This window comes from Marmota marmota, unplaced genomic scaffold, assembly GCF_001458135.2.
Source record: "Marmota marmota marmota unplaced genomic scaffold, marMar, whole genome shotgun sequence".
NCBI classification, from domain to species: Eukaryota; Metazoa; Chordata; class Mammalia; order Rodentia; family Sciuridae; genus Marmota; species Marmota marmota.
The window spans coordinates 84972-107165 of NW_026006155.1; the positions used below are offsets into that span (position 1 = coordinate 84972).

Sequence of the window (22194 nt, forward strand, 5' to 3'; positions counted from 1 at the left end):
TATATATAATATATCCATCCTACCATGATAGCCACCAACAAGAACAGGATTTTAATTAGGATAAGATATATCCCATGCTTGCATAATGCCATAAAAATTGATTTTACTATCAGGTAGAATTAGAAAGAACCAATAAAATAAAAAACAAATTATATTTGTTTGAAAAGCTATATGTATGTTTTATTATAAACATCATACAATATATACATCAATCAAAGTTTTTATATATATGTATATATTATTTTGTATGTTATAAATTGTTAAAATTATAAAAAAGGAAAATCCAAACAGGATTGTTTTTGCTATTTTTTATATTAGTAAGTACCATAAAATGTTTGAACTTAAATTCACTGTTAAATATTTTCATTAAGTGGACTGTCTACCTTGTTAAATTTCAAAATTCCTCTTATACTATTGGTATTGGAATTACTAGAGATCTCACTAAATATTCAGAAGAGCCAGCTCCATCAGAGAAATTACAAATAAGATTCTACACTTTCGTAAATCTCTGATTAGTGGTTGTACAATTAAAATTTGAGGATTCCCTTTTTAATTAACATAATTTTCTCATCTGAACAATATGTATAATTTAGATCATAATATAAAAAATTAAAAAAATATATATTTTTGTAGTAATTCCTGAGTTTTATATTGTGTTTCATAAATGCGGAGTATATATATATTTTTGAACTTAAATCACTTTATCTGCAGAAGTAGATAATAGTATCATTGTGTTCCAAAACCACCAACATGATAGTCCACTAACTCTCATTTCAACTTCAATTACCTTACAGACTGTGCAAATGTTCATGTGGTCAATGTGTTATTTATTTACCTATTCTTATTTCAGGTACTGTTAACATTCAGGGATATAGCCATTGATTTTACTGAAGAGGAGTGGGAATGCCTTCAGCCTGCTCAGAAAAACTTATATAAAGATGTAATGTTAGAGAACTATAGAAACTTTGCCTTCCTTGGTAAGTTTAATTTCCCTTTAAAATTTTTAATTAATAATTATTATTTAATTTACTTCTGTTGTATCTTCTGGGAACTTCTGAATAAGAATGAGTTTCAGATTTGTGTTTCAAAGAAAAAGGGCATTTTTAGAATAGATATTTTACTCTTTAATATATATTATTTTGCACTTTAATCTTTCTCTTTCTCAGTGTGTTATACATCCTTCACTTTAGATAATTAGTACCTAGCATAATTTAGTGATGTAAACTATTGTAGCCTACACATAGCAGGGGAAAGAGTTGAGACGTTCAAATGGAGAAAACAAAACTAAAAAATGTTGGCAGAGTAGTTATTAAGCAGAAAAAATTTTCAGAAGCTTAGCTTTATTTCTTTTGATTTTAGTCATTGAACACATACTGCCCTACATTTATTACATTCTCAAATTCTTTGTAGTCTTCTGTTTTCTTCTCTACTGATGTCCCAGTTCATTCAATTTAACCATCAAAACTTACACTTTGTTGTGAGGGCCAGCATGATCTGTTACAAATCTTGTGAGGAAACCTGTAAAGAAGCTAACAGAAGAGAGAGACACATTCACAGTGAAAAGGAAAAAAGAAAAAAAAAACCTGGCCACTCCTCTTCACGGCTGCACATAGTATACCCCAAAATTACATAGCTTCTGTTACCATGACTACATTCTAACTTAGTGTTATTTTAACCCCAAGTGCTAGCTAACCAAGATAAGGTACAGTTACTACAAACATAGAGCCCCTTCTCCCTAAGGACATTACCAGAGAAACTAGATAGTGCACCTGTAGAGTTGTCTTAATAGCTTCAGGGAGAAACTGCTAGCATTACTAATTGTGGAACTCAGGGTGCCAGTTATCATCACCCCCGCACTTTCCTGTCTATTTCCAAGGTCAGAATACCTACAGCCTCCCCTCCTTTTTAAAGGCCTTTTGAATAAATAATATTTCTTATCTTCTTAATGCTGGTGGGTGCAAAAAATACGGCAGCTATAGACAACAGCAAGTGCCAACATCAGTAAACATCCACCTATGAATATTTTTTGACCCAGATGAAATTGAATAAACATGAAATTATCCAATCCAACAAGTCTAAACATCAATCATCTTGTTGGACCTTATTAATGATAGCTTTAAGGTAATTTAACTCTTTTCAAATAAAATTACTATTATCACTTAAATTGAAGGAACACATGTTATTAAACTTTGGATATCCATTATGATGTAACAATACCAGACAATCAATTGCAGCATGAATGTCAAGTATGGCTCGACAAGGTTGTTTTTGTTCTTCATTAAGCATATTAATGGCCATGGAGGCATGGCTAATACTTTTTTTGATAGCATAGGTGAGTTTCATAGTAGTTTTGTAAGCCCATAGAGCTAGTCCAGGGAAACCCTCTAAGGAGAATGCAAAACATCAAATTTTGCCTTAGAGAGAAGGTTCACTGAATTATCACAGTTTTTAATCAAGAGGAATAGCTCTTTTATAAACAAATTGCACAGGATGGTGACCTATTAAATAANCATGTGGATGTTTATCTCATTTTATGTTTCTCTTTGACTGTTACTTTAATTCATTGTGGGTAAAATAGACTTGTATATTTGAAGATCCTGATCTCTAGGTAAAATAGTTAGCTGAGTTTATGGGCTTATACTACACAATCAAAAATGTTCAATGCATTTTAATATGAATTTAGATCCATGATTAAAATTGGAGGAAATAAACTGCTTTATAAGGATGTAATTCTGCACTACAAAGTTATCATTGTTTTTACAAAGGATAAGAATTTTGGAAGATAACATGGCACCAAGAAAAAGAATCACTATTTTTTATATTTAGTTGTGCTTGAAAGAGAATAATAATGTCACCATAAATTGATGATATAATATAAAACAAAAAGCTTTATGACCAAGTTCTGTTTATTTTTGACAAAATATATTTGAAGCAAAAGTTCAAAATCCATGAACCTCCTCAAAATACTATAAAGATACAGTGAATAGCATTTCTTCACAAATCATGTAATTTTTGTGATATTATGTAAATTTTCTAGACATAGATGTAGAAGCTAAATACACCAACATTCTTTCTCAAGGCACATTTATTTTGAAGCATAGTTCCATAAGTCTACAAATACAATTAAATTTTATTTATTATACACAGATCAGTACATCAAAAATGACCAAATACCTGGAAATAATTCCTTTGGCATATTTCTATTTTTGAGACAATAAGGTCAGCTTTAATATAATATATCTTCTACTTTTTCAGTGACGCATAATTTTTAAATTTTAAGTAAAGTTCTCCTTTAGGCACAAAATTCACCATATAACTATGGTACTAATACTATTAGTGATGGATGTTACAAGAAAAATTCTTAGTACTTTTAAGAGAGTAGTTTGAAATGAAACACTAGATCAACACATGATCCTTCAAACAAAATATAATAATGCAAGCACAGCAATAAATTTGAAATAAAGAAAGTATAGACATTTATTAGCTACAGGACTTTGAAACCTCATGCTTTGGACCTAAAAGACAATTATTTTGCTTTGTAATTACAGCACTTTTCATAGCTGTGTGAGGAGTTTTAGGTCCATGTTTTTGTTTTGTGATCTCACATGCTTCATTTATTCAGATGTATTAATATAATATATGCTTATATGAGTAATTTGAAATTATATAACTCTCTGCCGCTGAGTTAATCATGTTTTATATCCTATTTGAAGCCACCCTAATCCCCACACTAATTATTATTACTCGATGAGGAAATCAAACTGAGCGATTAAATGCAGGATTGTATTTTCTATTTTATACTCTGGTAGGTTCACTACCCCTACTAGTGGCCTTAATCTATATCCAAAAATCCACTGGATCTTTAAATTTCATTATCTCAATATATCAGTCATCCGTACTTCCTCTTTCCTGAACAAATGATATTCTATGACTAAAGTGTATTATAGCTTTTATAGTTAAAATGCCTTTATATGGCCTCCACATTTGATTACCAAAAGCTCACGTTGAAGCTCCCATTGCCGGCTCTATAGTTCTAGCTGCTATCCTATTAAAACTTGGTGGATATGGGATAATTCGAATTTCAACTCTACTACACCCCGTCACAGGTAATATAGCATATCCCTTTATTATACTATCATTATGAGGCATAATCATAAAAAGCTCAATCTGCTTACAACAAACAGACCTAAAATCCCTCATCGCTTACTCATCAGTAAGCCATATAGCACTAGTAATCAAACCCCCTGAAGCTTTATAGGAGCCACAGCACTAATAATTGCCCATGTACTAACATCTTCTATACTACTCTGTCTAGCAAATACTAACTACGAACGAATTCATAGTCGAACTATAACACTAGTCCAAGGCTTACAATCTATTCTTCCCCTCATAGCAACATGATGAGTTCTAGCTACACTGACTAATCTAGCTCTTCCCCCTTCTATTAATTTAATTGGGAAACTGTTCATTATCATAGCGTCATTCACCTGATCAAACATCACAATTATCTTAACTGGCTTAAATATTTTAATTACAGTCCTTTATTCACTATATACTAATCATAACACAACGAGGACAGTTTACGTACCATACATTAAATATTAATCCTTCTTTTACATGAGAAAATACACTCATATTTCTCCACCTTTTCCCACTTGCTATCCTATCAACAAACCCTACCATTATTCTGGGCCACCTATACTGTAAATATAGTTTAAACAAAACTTTAGATTGTGAATCTAACAATAGAGAATCATAATCTCTTATGTACCAAGAAAGCATGCAAGAACTGCTAATTCATGCTCTCCATGATTACACCCACGGCTTTCTTAACTTTTATAGGATAGAAGTAATCTGTTGGTCTTAGGAACCAAAAAATTTGTGCAACTCCAAATAAAAGTAATTAATATATTCTCTTCACTTATTCTCACATCACTTGTTACTCTATCATTTCCTATTTTCCTTACCATAACTGACCACTACAAACACAATAATTACCCAAACTACGTAAAAGTTTCTATCATTTGTGCATTCTCACTCTATATAATTCCAACACTAATGTTTATTAACTCAAATTATGAGCTCGTCATTTCAAACTGACACTGAATGACCATTCAAACATTTACTCTCTCCATAAGCTTTAAACTAGATTACTTTTCTATACTATTTATACCTGTAGCACTATTTGTCACATGATCAATTTAGAATTCTCAATGTGGTATATGCATTCTGACCCCTTTATTAACCGCTTCTTCAAATATCTTCTGTTATTCCTTATCACTATAATAATTCTAGTCACATCCAACAATCTATTTCAACTATTTATTGGTTGAGAAGGGGTAGGTATTATGCCATTTTTACTAATTGGTTGATGATACGGCCATACAGATGCTAATACAGCAGCTCTTCAAGCCATCCTGTACAATCAAATTGGAGATATCGGATTTGTTTTAGCTATAGCATGATTTTTACTCAATTCAAACTCATGAGAACTACAGCAACTCTTCATAATAGATGTATCTCTACTTCCCCTACTAGGACTACTCTTAGCCGCTACAGGAAAATCTGCCCAATTCGTCCTACACCCTTGACTACCCTCTGCTATAGAAGGTCCAACCCCTGTATCAGCTTTACTCTACTCCAGCACTACGGTAGTAGCAGGAGTATTTCTCCTTATCCACTTTTACCCACTAATAGAACATAGCAAGAGTATTCAAACACTCACTCTCTGCTTAGGAGCTATTACTACCCTGTTCACCGCTATCTGTGCCCTAACCCAAAACGAAATTAAAAAAATTATCGCATTCTCTACTTCAAGCCAATTAGGATTGATAATAGTCACCACTGGAATTAATCAACCCCACTTAGTATTTCTCCACATTCGTACACGTGCATTCTTCAAAGCTATATTATTTATATGCTCAGGATCAATTATCTATAACCTAAATGACGAACAAGATATTCGAAAAATAGGAGGACTATTTAAAGCTCTTCCATTTACCTCATCTTCACTTATTATTGGTAGTCTGGCACTAACAGGAACTCCCTTTTTAACTGGATTCTACTCTAAAGACCTAATTATCGAGTCTGCAAACACGTCATATGCCAACGCCTGAGCCCTTACTATTACACTATTTGCCACTTCCCTAACCGCTGTCTACAGTACACGAATTATCTTCTATGCTCTAATAGGACAACCTCGGTTCTCTACACTAACTTCCATTAATGAAAATTACCCTCAACTACTTAATTCAATTAAACGCCTTCTTATTGGCAGTATCTTTGCAGGATTTATCCTTTCATTAAACATCCCACCTATTAAATGTTCCAGTACTAACCATACCTATTTATCTAAAATTTACAGCACTATTAGTAACCATTTTAGGATATACTATATTTTCTATCATTCCTAACTTCAACGCTTCTAGCAACCGTAACTGTACTCTATTTCTACGTGTAATTTCAATCACAATAAAAATACTAATGAACAACGATCAACCAGCTACAACCATTAATCAGCTTCCATAACTGTATATAGCTGCCACCCCCATTGAATCCTCATGAATTAATCTCAATTCATCTCCCTCAAACACCATTCAATTCTCTGAATCCTTAAACTCAATCACAATTTCTACCTCATCATACAACACTATAAACATGACAATTATGAACTCCACTAAAAATCCTAAATATAAAACCCCTCAAATGACTACATTTGATCCCCATGTCTCTGGGTACTTCTGCATTGCTATAGCTGTAGTATAACCAAACACCACCAATATTCCTCCTAAATAAATTAAAAATATTATTAAACCTAAAAAATACCCCCCAAAGTATAGTACAATTCCACACCCAATTCCCCCACTAACAATTAATCCTAATCCTCCATAAATAGGAGAAGGCTTTGAGGAAAACTCCACAAAACCTAAAACAAAAAGTATACTTAATAAGTATGTAACGTATGTCATTATTTTTACATGGAATTTAACCATGACTAATGACATGAAAAATCATCGTTGTTATTCAACATTAATGACAAACATTAATGACAAACATCCGCAAAACCCACCCTTTAATCAAAATTGTCAACCACTCCTTTATTGATTTACCTGCACCTTCTAATATTTCCGCATGATGAAACTTTGGATCTCTACTAGGCCTCTGCCTAGCTATTCAAATCCTTACAGGATTATTTCTAGCAATACACTACACATCCGACACTATAACGGCCTTCTCATCAGTTATTCACATTTGTCGAGATGTTAATTACAGTTGGCTTATCTGTTATATACATGCTAACGGTGCATCAATATTTTTTATCTGCCTTTTTCTTCATGTAGGACGAGGATTATACTATGGGTCATACACCTACTTTGAAACATGAAACATCAGAGTAATTCTTTTATTTGCAGTAATAGCCACAGCATTCATAGGCTATGTTCTTCCCTGAGGCCAAATATCATTCTGAGGAGCGACTGTAATTACTAATCTTTTATCTGCCATTCCATACATCATTACAACCCTAGTAGAATGAATTTGAGGGGGCTTCTCAGTTGATAAAGCTACTCTAACATGATTTTTTGCATTCCATTTTGTCCTCCCATTTATCATTGCAGCTTTAGTTATAGTTCATCTTCTTTTCCTTCATGAAACTTGATCAAACAATCCCTCAGGCCTTATTTCTGACTCAGATAAAATCCCCTTTCACCCGTACTACACCATCAAAGATATTCTCAGAGTCCTCCTTCTCATTCTAGTCTTAAAAATTCTAGTTTTATTTTCACCAGACTTTCTAGGGGACCCCGACAATTATACACCCGCAAATCCTCTAAACACTCCACCTCATATCAAACCAGAGTGATACTTCCTATTTGCCTATGCCATCCTCCAATCTATTCCTAACAAACTAGGAGGTGTCTTAGCCCTAGTCTTCTCTATTCTTATTCTTATACTCTTTCCATTTCTCCATATATCAAAGCAATGTAGCATAATATTCCGACCACTAAGTCAGTGCATATTCTGAATCCTAGTAGCAGACCTGTTTACACTAACCTGAATTGGAGGACAACCTGTTGAATACCCATTTATCATTATTGGCCAACTAGCATCAATCTTATACTTCGCTATTATTCTCCTAATTCTACCAATAGTCAGCTTAATAAAAAATAAACTTCTTAAATGAAGATCCCTAATAGTATAAATATTACTTTGGTCTTGTAAACCAAAAATGCAGTTATAAACTTCTTAGAGCATAATACCTCAGGGAAGAAAATAAACTTTCCACCTTCAACTCCCAAAGCTGATATTTCTTACTTAAACTATTCCCTGCACTCGACCAGTTACTCGTCATAGGTAGTTGGCACTTGGTGCCTAGTGAGTGCTCCACAAGCCAGGGGGAGGACAGGCCTTTGTATTTTTGCTTTGTGGGCACTCAGCTTTTTGTCTGTTGGCAAAGCCTTGAACAACTTAGCAAAACCCTGTTTCAAAAAAAAAAAAAATACATAAACTGACTGGTGAAGGGAATGTTGCTCAATGGTGAAGCATGCTGAATTTCAGTCACTGGTACCAAAAATGTCATTTATATTAGGACATTATAATTATTTTATTAATATATTAATTTGTGACATATACATGTATGGGAGTAACATCATTGATCAGTCTCATTTCTCAGTGCCTGAATCACCTCTCTTATCCTCTCTTCCATCAGTCTAAACTCAACTATTCTCTCTCCAATTTTTTTGAGATCCACTTCTTTTTTTCACTCCATTTTTACTTTTACCTTTCACATATGAGAGAAAACACTTGACAATTGACTTTCTGAGTCTAATTTATTTCATTTAATTTAGTGTTCTCTAAGTTCATTCATTTCCCACAAGTGATATAATTCCATTCTTGTTTATGCCTGAGTAGAATAAGTAAACTTTTGAAAAGACATGTAGATGCTATTTTCTGGGTATGTCACCTGCCAGCACACAGAACCTTCAGTGTCCAAGCTCAGCCTGCCATTGTGTGAGTCAAGGAATGAAGATGCAGAAACAAAAAGATCTCATATGAACCATTTGAGGTCTTCCAATCTGTGGCTCTGACTGCTTGTACATGATCTAACGAACCTGGTAACTTCCAGAGTGTCCTTTATTGTCTGCATTGATGACTAACCTGTCTCGGGGGTCTGTTTTCAGTACAGTTTTTTTCTCAAGAAGAGGGAGTCAATGTGAAGGTAAAATCTCCTGATTTTCCAGGTGTCAGATATAGGATTTGATTCCTTCCCACAATTCTTTCCCTTTTGTTCATTCATGAAACTGCCTTTATCAGCTTTACATTAGTCCTCTCCTCATGTGGCACCTTTGTATTCATCCTGGCCCTGAGCTCTGTTTGGGGGCAGGGAATCTAGAGTCAGAGCAGACCTGGGCCCACTGACCAGGTAAACTTAATTATTTTTTTTTTAACTTTTTAGGGATTCATGTTCCCATGTTGTGAAGTGAGATTGACAGCTAGTAATGGTAACATTTAATAACATCAGAAGCCATTGATGACCATGTAGTGGACTATTGTGTTTGATACTTTTATCCCTGCCCTCTTCACTGGCAATAAGAACTCCATGAGCAGAAGCCATGTTTACACCCATGTTGCAGGTCAGGGATGCTCAGCTGTGTCAAGTTAACTTTATTAAGGTCACACAGCTAGCAAATGGCAGCTTCATTGTAGCTGTTGGAACAGAGGGGAAAAAATTCACAAATGAGCATGGTAAACTGTTGGCACATAATGATCAGGTCATAGAGCAGGAAAATGATGTACAGGTGCAATGGAAGGCCTGGCTCTAACTAGGATACAGGTAGGTCCCCTGAGGAGGTGAGAGCAGAGTCCAGAGTGAAGGGTAGAAGGAGGCTTCACTCCTATCTTAAAGAGATAGCTCAGAGAGTAATATCACAGGAGGCCTGCGCCTGCCTTGCAGGGATGGGGCCAAGTGGGTGGTTCCCAAATTTGACATGTAGAAATGCAGAATATGAGGATTGGGCTTGGCAGAAAGCCCCAAGCTCCTTTCTGTTGTATGTGCATGTACATAGGCACATACATAGAGATATGCCCAGAGAGTTGATAACCTGTGTAAAATTCAGAGAAGTGTTCATAATGGAGGAACAATTGAAAAGAATATTATCACTTGAAATATATTTTAGTCTGATTGGACTGCTCTAAGGGAGTACTAGAAACTATATACTTTACATGCAAAAACAAATTTTATTTGTGGACTTCTGAAAGCTCAGATTTCCAAGATCAACTTTCCAACAGATTTATTGACTATTGAGAACCTGCTTTTTCATAGACAGCTCTAATATGAAGGTTTGTGTCCCCTTGAGTACCTTGGTTGAACTCCTCTCCATTAAGGTGATGGTATTAGAAAGTGAGTCTTTGGGGAGATGTTGAGGTCCTGAGGCTGAAGACTTCATCAGTGGAATTAATGCTCTAATGAACAGGTGCTACAGGCTAGCTGGCTTCTTCCACCACTTTATGACACAGCCAGAAGCTTCTACCCATTTGAAATGTCCTCACCAAACATTGAATTGCCTTGTGCCTTGATCTTACATACTGTGAAAAATGAGTGTCTGTGGCTTATAAACCACCCAGTCTACCATAAATTATTATAGCATCTTGCTGAGAGTAAGGAAGTGCACCATCTGTGTCCTCACAGAATAATTTGTGAAGTTTCTTTGCAGCTATCTTTTAATAAAGGACAATAACCTCATTCCATGGCTCTACCCACATGACTTAATAACCTGCAGGACACCACCTTTGTCTGCCTAGGCTCATGATAAACTACCACAACATTCAAATACATACTCACACAGGGTTGAGGACTGGTCATTTTTCCCCAATTGTGTATAGCCAAGCTTCTGAAATCTGGACCTGGAAGTAATTGTCAAGTCTTCTCTGTGTTCTTGGCATTAAACATTCAAAGAATTCTTCAGTGTGTATTAATAGTAGTATCTGTGTATTCACCAGGCTGCTCACTCTAGATAAGAAGTGGCCCCTACCCTTATAAACTCCAGTCTAATGGAGAAAGCATAAAACCCATGTTGTCCCTTGCTGTGCTGACCCTAAACATTGCATATGAATCCTGGGATCCTTTATTGCCAATTACTGATCAGTAAATGTTACATCACAACAAGCATTGCTACTTTAGGTAAAAATTTTGATCACACTGGAGAAAAAGATCCTGGAAATCATGCAAGCTTAAGAAATTAATTAGTCACAGAATAGTATGGTTCATATTTGAGTTGTCAGACTCTTACCTGTCTGTTGGGCTTGATTTTTGTCCTTTGATTTGATTCTATGTTTTGAACGTGGTGGTTGTTGTTTATGTGGCTCAAATATAAACCCAGTTAAAATACACTGATGACTCACCTATATTTCATCTCCACTAATCTTTTCCCATTGCCCTTCATAAACATCTGTTTTAATTGTTTCAAGTATATATATTCTTACTGTTTCTTGTTCTGGTAGGAGGCAACAACAATGATAAGTTATTATGTAAATTTCTTTCTTACCCCAAAGGGAGTGATCCTGTATATGCTGTCTGCCCCTTATTTTTTACTCAATGAAACAACCTGGAAAACACCCCACATATGCAAAAATCTTAACTTTCCATGGTGTAGGTAGACCAAAGTTGGAACTAAACAAATGATGGACATTCGGGCTATTTCTGAACTTTATTTATTAACAATATTTCTGTATTGAATAGCTCTGGGAAACTATTTTATATTCTTGTAAATGTACATTCAGTGTTCAGTCCTGCAAGAAATATTGCTTTATCAATGGCTACTTTTTATAATTTCAAATAATAAAGCCCAATTCGCTGGAAGGTTGGAATATTTTTTCTTTCTCCCGGCAGGTATACAAGTTCATGCTTTCTGTAGATGCCCCAGTAGACAGAGGCCACATTTTGGATATTCTGTGCACTATTACAGTGTACTGGTAATGTCTTCTTTTTCTGAGGGAACCATTTCCTATTTCTGTTATTTTTTTTTTCTTTTTACATATGATTGATACCATATCATGGTTACAGAAGAAAACACCATTGTCCTACCCTTAATAATCCCATGGCTTGGTGAGAGTCCAATGCTGAAACCAATAATTTCTTCCCAGTACAATGATCACCAAGGACACAATGCATTTTGGTTGTTTGTGTATTCCAACAAATTGATCTATGTAATCTAAGTCCTTATACCTATTGGCTGAGATTTTTATATATTGTTTATTTATTTTAATGTTCAGGTATTAATAGTGATAACATCATTTATTTTTTAGTTAGAGGTTTATCTATTTATTGAATTTTAAAAAGACCTGAGGACATGAGCCCTATAAAAAAGAATTCATGGAACATCCCAAATATTTAAAATAAATGCCTTAGAAAGTAATACATTGGTATAATTATTCAGCATACAGTAATAAATATAAGATCACATCAGGTCACATTGAAGATGGCAGTAGAAGAAAATGAGAAGCAAGCATTCAAGAACATGCAGAATACCCACAAGGAACAAGGAACCACAGGCTCTGATGTGAGAATTGATGGTTTAACTTTGCCAAGCAGGAGCTTCTGGGGCTAAGGGTGATGTCATAGAGAACAATCAGCGAGCAGGTGGTACATATGGAGAAGCCCCCTCCCCCCAACCTGGGAAAGTAGATTATTAATTTATATTTGATGTAATCTCCAAAATTCTGAGACAAAAACGTCTGTAACTATAAACCCTATAATTATCAGCATCCCTAGATATATTAGGGCCAAGAAACCAATGGTAAAGTTCTTGGGTTAGATCTGGTGCTAGAAAAGGAATGTGAAGTTGCAGAAGAAAATTATGGTGTTAGCTGAGATCTCAAGATGAACTTCAGAGGAAATTGTTTCTTATATTAATAAAATAATATAGTTTGTTGATCTTTTTTCATATTCCATATTAATAGTATATATCTTAGGAGAAAATGAAGCAGAAGACTTTATTTCAAATAATGTCAACTTTATCAATCTCAGCCTATCCTATTACCAGAGATATATGTGGATTCACCCAACACACCTTTTTCCCACTTCAGTTATTAACTCCCTCTAATATTCTCCAGGTGCCATTCCAATATTATTACCAAATAATGTCTGAATTATGTAATGGTAACTGTGCTCCCACTGTACATAGCCTTTGTTATAGATTCAGAATTACCATATATTATCAAAATATTTCTTGATATAATCTCCTCTTGAGGTTTTCTGAGGTAGTGTGTTATGTTGATTTCGTCTTTCTCTTCTTGATTAAGCAGTAGGAACATATTGAAAACTCTACAATTTTCAGTGAATTGAAATGGAAGGACTTCACAAAAGTAAAGAATTGCAACCTTCTCAAAAAATGAATCTCAATGTAGTAGGTGTGCACATAGATGTATTTTTTAGAGCTGTCTTTTGACCATTTATTACCAGACCCAATGCCTTTAATATATCATCTAAGATGACACTAAGAAGCATGCCCTCTATGATGAGTTTTTAATTTGTATTTATGATCTTTTATGGAGTTCAAGTGTTAAATCTGATCATCTTGTATTACATATAAGGAGTCTTATTACATATATTCTAGAGCTATTGTGTATGAAAGAAGAACAGGGATCAAATATGGATGTGTTTCTGAATTTAAAAAGTACTCGGTAGAAATGCTGGCTATTATGTTTTAATTATGCATATATGTGATTTAATAGATTTAAAACTTTTCTTTTAATAATGGCTACATATGTTGTTGATTCAAATTATTTTCATGATGGTAAAATATTCTAGCAATATGTGTAGAAAGCTCTTTGGCAGTATTTTAGGCCTGTCTTTAATCCCCAATGTACCTATCCTCCTTGCATATGTGTAATTATCATGACCAGAAAAACTATCTTAAGTGACCAAAGTCCAGCTATTGAATATCAGTAGAAATATATTATTATTGTTTTCTCCTCAGTCATCTGGAATAAAGGTTGTAATTAAAGTCACAGTTCAGATAGACTCAAAGTCATTCCATTGTAAAGATTTTAATTAAAGAACAAGAATTTGACCCAAGCCTAAAAGATGAACTTCCATAAGAGTCCCAATATTCATCTGCTTGTAGTAAGCAATGTATTTCTCCAGTAAAGAAACCATGCATAAAATTGATACAAAAAAATTTGATGTTAATCTGATGGAATATTTTTATACAAGGCATGTTTTATTTTAAGTCATGTGCCTGAAAGAGTAGGTACATATTTTAACTTGTTTCCAGCCACATATTAAAAAATATCAGTCATCAGGGCTAAGATTGTGGCTTAGTGGTAGAGTGCTTGCCTAGCACATGTGAGGAACTTTGTTCAATCCTCAACACCACATAAAAATAAAATAATAAAGTGTAAACAAGTTTTGAAAAAAAATAACAGTCATCAGAAAACCATGTGAATAAGGCTAAATCATTCCCTGACTCTTTAGACCTTGTAGATCTAAAAGATATGACAGTAAGGGAAAACAAAATAGTGAAACATTCATGAACAAAGGATACCATTTAAAAATCTGAGGTAATGTAGATATTTGATTAAAACATCAAATAATTGATTTCTATTTATTTTAATTTTTAACTGGAATCTACTATTTGTATTTGGATATAAGACTCATTATTATAAATCAACATGTGTATATAGTGTGTAATTATCAGATCAGGGTAATTTTCATCTCATTAAAATTATTATTCTTTGTTTGAAACCTTCTATGTTCTGGCTATTTTGATTTATTTAAGTAGTTATTATTACAATGTAAATCACCTTATTGTGCTATAAAATCTAAGAGTTACTTTCTGGTCTTAATTGTTTTTTGCACTCCATACACACAATCAGTCTCTTTCCCATTATTATCATAAATCTGGGAAGTGTTTCTGTTCTCAGTTTCTGTGTGATCACCTTTTCAGCTTCAACACATAAATGCCACATGCAGTATTTGTGAGAATATAAATGCCACTACTAGGAAAAATAAAATATTATCCTCAATCAATAATTAGGGAAATTGGCATAATTCTCTGCATTCACTCATTCAGTGTTTTGAACTTGTCTACAATAATAAATCTGGAAAAAGAATAAAATATATAAATCAAATGTCCATATGTGTTTAACATTTTATGGGTCATATTTGGTCACTGGGAGTAATTGTTGTGACATCTATTTTTATAAAAATGGCATATTCTAATTCTTATAACTTTATTTATAATAAGTGAATATATTATAAGTATGTTTTTATATTTTAAGTTTCAATAGATCCATATTACCATGGAATAAATAACTTTAAAAATTTTATTAGAGTTGGCTCAGAGGGCACAGGCCTGTCATTCCAAGTCCAAAATCTCAGGGCTCCCATGGCTCTCCTGAGAACTGTTCCACAACAGGCTGATACTGGTCCCAATCTCAATTCCTGCACTGATGGGCCATTGGGAAAGTGATTTTAAGCAAGCCTTACTGTTCCCAATTTTGAAGTGGGTCTTCTCCAAAAAAGACTTGAAACTAAATGAGCACAGAAGGAAGAAGCCAGGTTCCAAGGACTGAAGATGAACCCTGCCTCCAGAGAAACCTAGGAGTTGAAAAGATTTCCAATTAAAATGAGGTGGCAGGTAAAGTATAGACCTTAACATAAAGCAATAGCCTGACAGCAAAATATCAGGTGTGGGCATAGATGTATGTGTGAGACTGACTTTTCACAGCTTCCACAACAGGTAAAAATGAATGCTAAATTTGTGATACATAACATAAGAAAAAGCAACCACATTTTTTTTTCTTTTTATTACTTTCCTCTTTTTCTTTCTTTTCTTTTTTTTTATTCTTTTTCTTTTTCTTTTGTACAATGGTTTGAAACTAGGGGAACATAACCACTGAGCCTCATCCTCAGATTTTTTTAATGTTATTTTTTAACTTTTGAGACACACTGTTAATCACATATTGAGGTATTCTTATATCAAACAAGCCATACTACAAAGGTTCCAGAGCTAGAGAGAAAAACCTGCAATCCCAGAGTGTAAAATATGTCAGTGGAGGTTGAGCCATTTGGACAGAATGCAGAGGATCAAATGGGTGGAGTGGGCATTGCTCTGCAGAACAGTGCAGGCAAGATGCCAGATGCTGGGTGGAGCCTATGAAAAAAAGTGGAGAGGACCTAGTGGGGCTTAGTTGTTTGGCAGAGCTGGTGAGGCAGAGTCAGGCTGAGTGAGTGGAGCCCAACCCATAAGAACAGTGGGCCGGGAGAAGACAGGGGAAGCACTTTTGGAGGCAACATCCCACCCAGGACCCCTTAGGTGAGCACAGCCTAGGAGCCAAGAGGTGCAGTGATGCAGGAGCAGAGGGCATGGTGGGTGCATCCACAGGAGGCAAAGGGAGTCAGGAGAGGCATCCGGTAATTCTGTCAGGAGTCACTGTTGACCCAGTGGGGAAGAAGTGTCTTTGGGCTCTGAGACAGAAATGTGACCTCAGGGTCTGCTCCACAAGGGGCCTCAGTTTCCACTCTTACACACTGAGGCAATGGAGGGTGGCTGAAGATGCCACCGCACAGCCTTTCTTGGTTCCCCCCTCTAATGGGATGCTGCATACTTTCCATATTTTCAGATTGATTGGGTCCCATGGGGTTTCTGGAAGGAATCCTGGGGATACCTCCTGAGACACTTTGTTTTTGAGGAACAACAATTTTTCCAGCATGTTCATAGAGACTTCTCTTGGTGTCTGCTGTTTACATACTGAGACCCTGAAGTCCAGAGAGGGTAAGCCTGTGATGCAGCCATCACTTGCTGGAGCCTGATGTGGATCGCACAGTCCCCTTCACTCACTCACTCACAGGCAGGGGTTTCCTAACACCTGGGCAATGAAAAAAGCATTGATGGGGGAAGAGGCCTTGACCCTTTCCAGGGGCAACTTTGGGAAACTCCCTACGTCTGTAAAGTAGGTCATGAAGTGATGCCTGCCTCTCAAACTGGTGTAAGCCCAAGCCCCAGCTTCATGATTCTCTAAAAGGCAGTTTGGCATGGATGGGGCAGGGGGTCTATTTTGACAGTATTATCATTTAGTATTTTTTTTTCTTTTAAAAACATTTATTTTTTAGTTGTAGGTGAACACAATACATTTATTTTATTTTTATGTGATGGTGAGGCTTGAACCCAATGCCTCATACATAATAGGCAAACACTCTACCTCTAGGCAAAACCACAGCCTTCATTTAGTTTTATATATGGAAACATAACCCCTTGAACACATACTCAGGTCTATCAAAGCAAAAAACCATTTTTCAACCACTGTGCTCTACTGCCCCCTGGGGCAGCCCTGAACAGTAGCAATGATCTCTTTCCAAATTGAAATTTGGCATATAGAAAATCAGAAATCTCTCCAAAGCCAGAAAGAACAGTATGACCTGCCCAATGAAACTCTTACCCAGCCTCAATAATTTTCAATAATTTATCAATTCTTTCTATTCCTCTATCCCCAACAGAATTCCTGCATCATTTCAAAATAAACCTCAGGCACTCTGTCACTTAATCTTTAAGTATTTTACTAGGCATCTTTCAAAAACAATTCCATTATCAAGCTGAAACTCTTCATAATTCCTGAATACTATCCAAGATCCAATTTAAGTATAAAGTTACCTAATTTTCTCAAAGAGATTTTTTTATCACTTAAAAACCAAGAAAGTTTATCTTTATCTCTTGTGATTTTCTAGGCAACCTCAGCAGATGGATGGTCCAGAAGATTGGTGTGACGGTTCTATAGAACAAATGGGAAGAAGAAAAACAACAGGGCAAAGGACAAAACTCTCTCTCTCTCTCTCTTTCTCTCTCTCTCTCTCTGTGTGTGTGTGTGTGTGTGTGTGTGTGTGTGTGTGTGTGTTTAATTTCCAAGATTAAAGTTTTTTGTTTTTTTTTTTATTGTTCAGGGTATAAAATATACATACACCAATAATAATGACATAAGGAAAAAAAGTCCTATATTCTATGTCTTTTTAATTATAGAACAATTTAATCTCACCAGAATATTAACAATGGACAAATAGGCCTGGCTTAAGAGAAGGGAGGGAACCAGGAGCAGAGACCTGACCAAGATTTTGCCTTGAGGTAGACTAGGCCACTGTGGAAGGTGGCTGTAAGTGACATCATGAGGACTGGCAGAGTAAAGCAGAACAACAAAAACCAATGTACCAAAGGATACCTTAGCTCAGTTGGCTAAGGTTTTGGTTCAAAGTCAAGTGACTTGAATATCTTCAGGAAGTCCAACACTCCTCCCTACAGAAAACTCAATATTCATACTTGGGGAAACATCACCTTCTGGTTTTCTTTTCATGCCCCAAATGTTTCTTAAAGATCTTTTCTCAATGCTATTGTCCTCACAGCTTGTTTCCAAGCTCCCTTCTTTCTGCCCATAACCTTTTATGCTTTTCACTTTCCTCCCTAAATAATCCTATCACTCAGTTTTTAAATTTTGGTAAAATATACATAACTTTATATATTTGATTATTTGGTTACAATTCTGACCACTTTTAAGTGTCCCTTCTTGTGGCATTAAGTTTTTTTACATTGTTGTGCAATCATTGCCTCCATCCATTTTCAGAATTTTGTTGTCTTCCCCAACTAAAACTCTTTACCAATTAAACACTAGGTTTACTCCTTTCCCCTCCCCTCTACCCCACTAAATTAAGAGTTTTTTACTGTGTTGGGCACCATTTTGAATCTTTTACATATATTAACCAAGTTAATTCTCTTAAAAATTTAAGAGGTATTACTATCATTTCTTTCTACAGATTAGGTCCCAAACAAAGAAGTTGTATGAATCCCTAAAATTTTATAACCAATTGTATTATTAGGCCCAAATATTTTCTTCACCCTCCACTTCACTCTCCACTGCTCTATGACTACTAACAAAAGTGGGGGGTTCTCTCATACCTCATGGACATCAGGGTCTGTGTGATACTTTGGTCAACAGAATGTGAGCAGAAGTGACATGTGCACTGTCCAAGTACTAGCTTTGACTCATGTTGTAAATTTATCATCATTCTTTTCCTTAAAAAAACCTGAGATGGATGTTTTCTTTTTAGACTGGGTTCTAGAATAAAAAAGATATTGGACAAAGCCAAATCTGATTCCATGACCTTTATATTGTCAGTGAGAATATAAATGCTTGATTTGTAGCCACTGGTATTTGGGGTCATGTGTCACTGATGCACAACCTCATCAAGACTGAGTACTACAGTGATAAGACTTACCACTGGTCCAGGAACTTTAGGCATTATATATATATATCATTGCCTAGTGTCCTCTGCCACTTAGATGACTACAGGAATTTTCATCTTAGAATTCTAAGAGAGAATACTCCATCTACCTCAATTGATCTGTCCCCTCTTGCCTATACTCTGATTTTTCTATATTAGTTGGCAACACCAAAGCCTACCCATTCTCACATACTGTTCACTTGGGACACATCATTGGTGCTAATATTTTTGCTTTTCAGAACAAATCCATGACCAGTTCTTTCTCATCTTACTTTCCATAGAGGTAGTTTTCCCACCCACAGAATCCTCTGTCCCCCTTCCACTGCTGCCTTTGTTCAGATTGTCAACTTTTGCACACTTCCTGACTCCATCCTCAGTGTTTGCATTTTATTTACTTGTGGTTGAATGGTAGCTGGGACCAGTTGGTAAAAACAACAAAAACAACAACAAAAAACAAACAAACAAACAAACAAACAAAAAAACACTGTCTCTCCAGGGGAAAGAAGTGTAAAGGAAGAAGGGCCACCCACTGGTAACTCCCTGATGGGAGCCACTGCTGACAGCATCCAGAGAGGGTGGCATGGTAGAAAATCAAACAACTGAGAATTCCCAGAAAGTAACCTTTCAGTAAAGAGTTAATCTCTTTTTGAGAAAGCATAAGGAACCAATGAGTGTGGGGCTGTCTACCCTTCCCAGAGAGGTGGAGAGAGAAGGGAAATATGAAGTGAGTAGGGAATTCATTTCCAAATGATAAAGCCTGAAGCGGCTCTGAGCTGCAGAAATTTGCCCACAGCCTGGACCAAGACCTGATGCATTTCTGATAGCTCTTTTATTTAAAATGAAAACCAGTGTCATGTTCAGATCCACTCTTTGTCAGGGTCCCCAAAGCTTTAGAGTGCCAGTAACCGGGTAAGCCTCTGTTGTGAAGATTTCTTTCCTTCCTTTGAGTGTAAATGTTCTCTATTAATAGCTGTATGTTCTCCAGTCAGGTGGAGGAGACTGTGCTAGCTAACCCCTTACAACCACCAATAAGGAAATTGCCAATTATGTACTCTCTTGGTCACTACAGCACTAGAATTCCACCATGTACCTTCTCTCACTGTTTATCCAGTCTCAGTCACATTTCCCTGAAAACTCTGAACACCTGAATATTTTTGAAACCCCTTCAAGAATATTTCAAATTCATGCCCTTCTTTAATATCACCATTACCAATGTCTGCTACCATATCTTTATCTCAGTCTTTGAATCTTGTGTCTGGTCATTTTAGATGTGATCTCAACTTATGATTTCAGTTTCTGCTGATTTTCGTTTGTATAATTGTAGTCAGCTTTCCAAGCTGGAAGGAAGGGATGGGATGTGTTTCTGTAATGATTTTATTCCTAACTATTATCATGAAGCCTGGAACATAATGAACACTAAATAAATGTTATTGGATGGGTGGATGGGGAAATTTAAATCAGTGGTACCATCTGGATTCTAAGTTCCAAAAAACTCATTGCTGCACATATGAGCCATGTATGGGAAGCTCGGGACCAGAGGCTTGCTATATGGCTTTATTCAGACTAGCCCTTAAGAGACCACAAGGTCTAGCCAACTATCCTCTTGAAAAGGAAACACCTACCTTCTTTCTAATCACAAAGGAACTCCCCCTGATTCTGTTGAACTTTTGCCCAAAATCTGAACCCTGTCTTAAGTCTGGACAAGCCTGTCTTCTTTGACTAGAAATTGGAAAGCGAAACAGCTTTCAGCCCTGACCTCTGACCACAGCAAGACTCAGAGGAGAGCCTAATAAGACACCTGAAAGCTATGCATGTATGTCTCAGAGAGTGAAGCTTAATAGCCTGAAGGTGACAACAGAGTTTGGAGTAATATCTGATTAAACAAAGAGAGACATTGAATAATTGTCTGTCACCACCAGCCTAGCTGTGAGAGATTCTCTGTCTTTATTAGTTTCTTAACCAGAGCTGCTGGCTAAGGACACTGGGCTGTCCCCAGAGTTGGGGCCCACTCCTTGCTTAACTCCAATGTGATTGGGAAGACAGCAGGCTTACCTTGGGTCTGAGGACCCCCATGAAGCAAATCCACCATTGAATCTGGGCTCTTCTAAGCCAGAGTTTCTCAGCCTGTAGTTGGCTTTCTCTGCCACCAAGTAAATTAACCAGTTCTCTTTAATGTGGTGCTGGGGATTGAACCAAGAGCTTTTTGCAGGCAAGGCAAGCACTCTAACAAATGAGCTATCTCCCAGTCTGCACTTACCTCTCTTTGAGAAGTTCTAATGAGGGCGAATTCCAAGTCTTAAAAATTTCTCATGGTGCACAGGAAAACTTGCTGAAGATATTCATCATGCTTCAGACTTCCCCTGTGGCTACAAGGGGTGGTTTTATTTGTGTTTTAAAATATAATTTAAACCCAGTTTTCCAAGAATACAAATTCTGTCTAACGGACACAGCACACCTGTGTAGATGGCTTCAGGCCTGTGTTTGAGCTGGTGTCTCTCTAGTGCATAGCCTTTCTGTAGGTCTATTTCTTTAATATTCTTAGCACTGCAGGGAAGAAATACCTCACTGCTTATCACATTCCTCCCCAGCTTCTATTTCATGCCCAAGTACACACACACTCATACACACACACACACACACAAACTTGGGAGACTTGCAGGCTTAGGGCCTAATACGAGTTCTGCCACACAGAGTTACTATGTAACTTCTGGAAGCCACCAACATTTACTGAGCCTCAGTTTTCATTCCATTTACCTGCAGAAGTTGTGCTGATTACCTGTTACTTTGTACCCTTTAATGGTATGACTTCATTGATTGATTATATTAATGCCCAATTTATTAATTTAGTAACATTTTGTTTTGTGCAACTTTGAAAAGAAATAAGTTCCACATTGCTGTGTGGTTCTTATGATTGAAACAAAGTGTGC

General features: G+C 36.0%; 1 protein-coding gene across 1 annotated transcript in view; it reads left to right on the top strand.

Annotated features, from left to right (window-relative positions):
- Positions 1–17775, top strand: part of LOC107161114 (zinc finger protein 554-like) — a 47898-nt gene extending 30123 nt beyond the window's left edge. Inside the window, exons 4-5 of the mRNA XM_048797634.1 lie at positions 851–977; positions 17726–17775. Of these exons, the coding sequence (XP_048653591.1) occupies positions 851–977; positions 17726–17775 (177 nt within the window). The remainder of the gene's footprint in view (positions 1–850; positions 978–17725) is intronic.
- The last annotated feature ends 4419 nt before the right edge of the window (positions 17776–22194 follow it).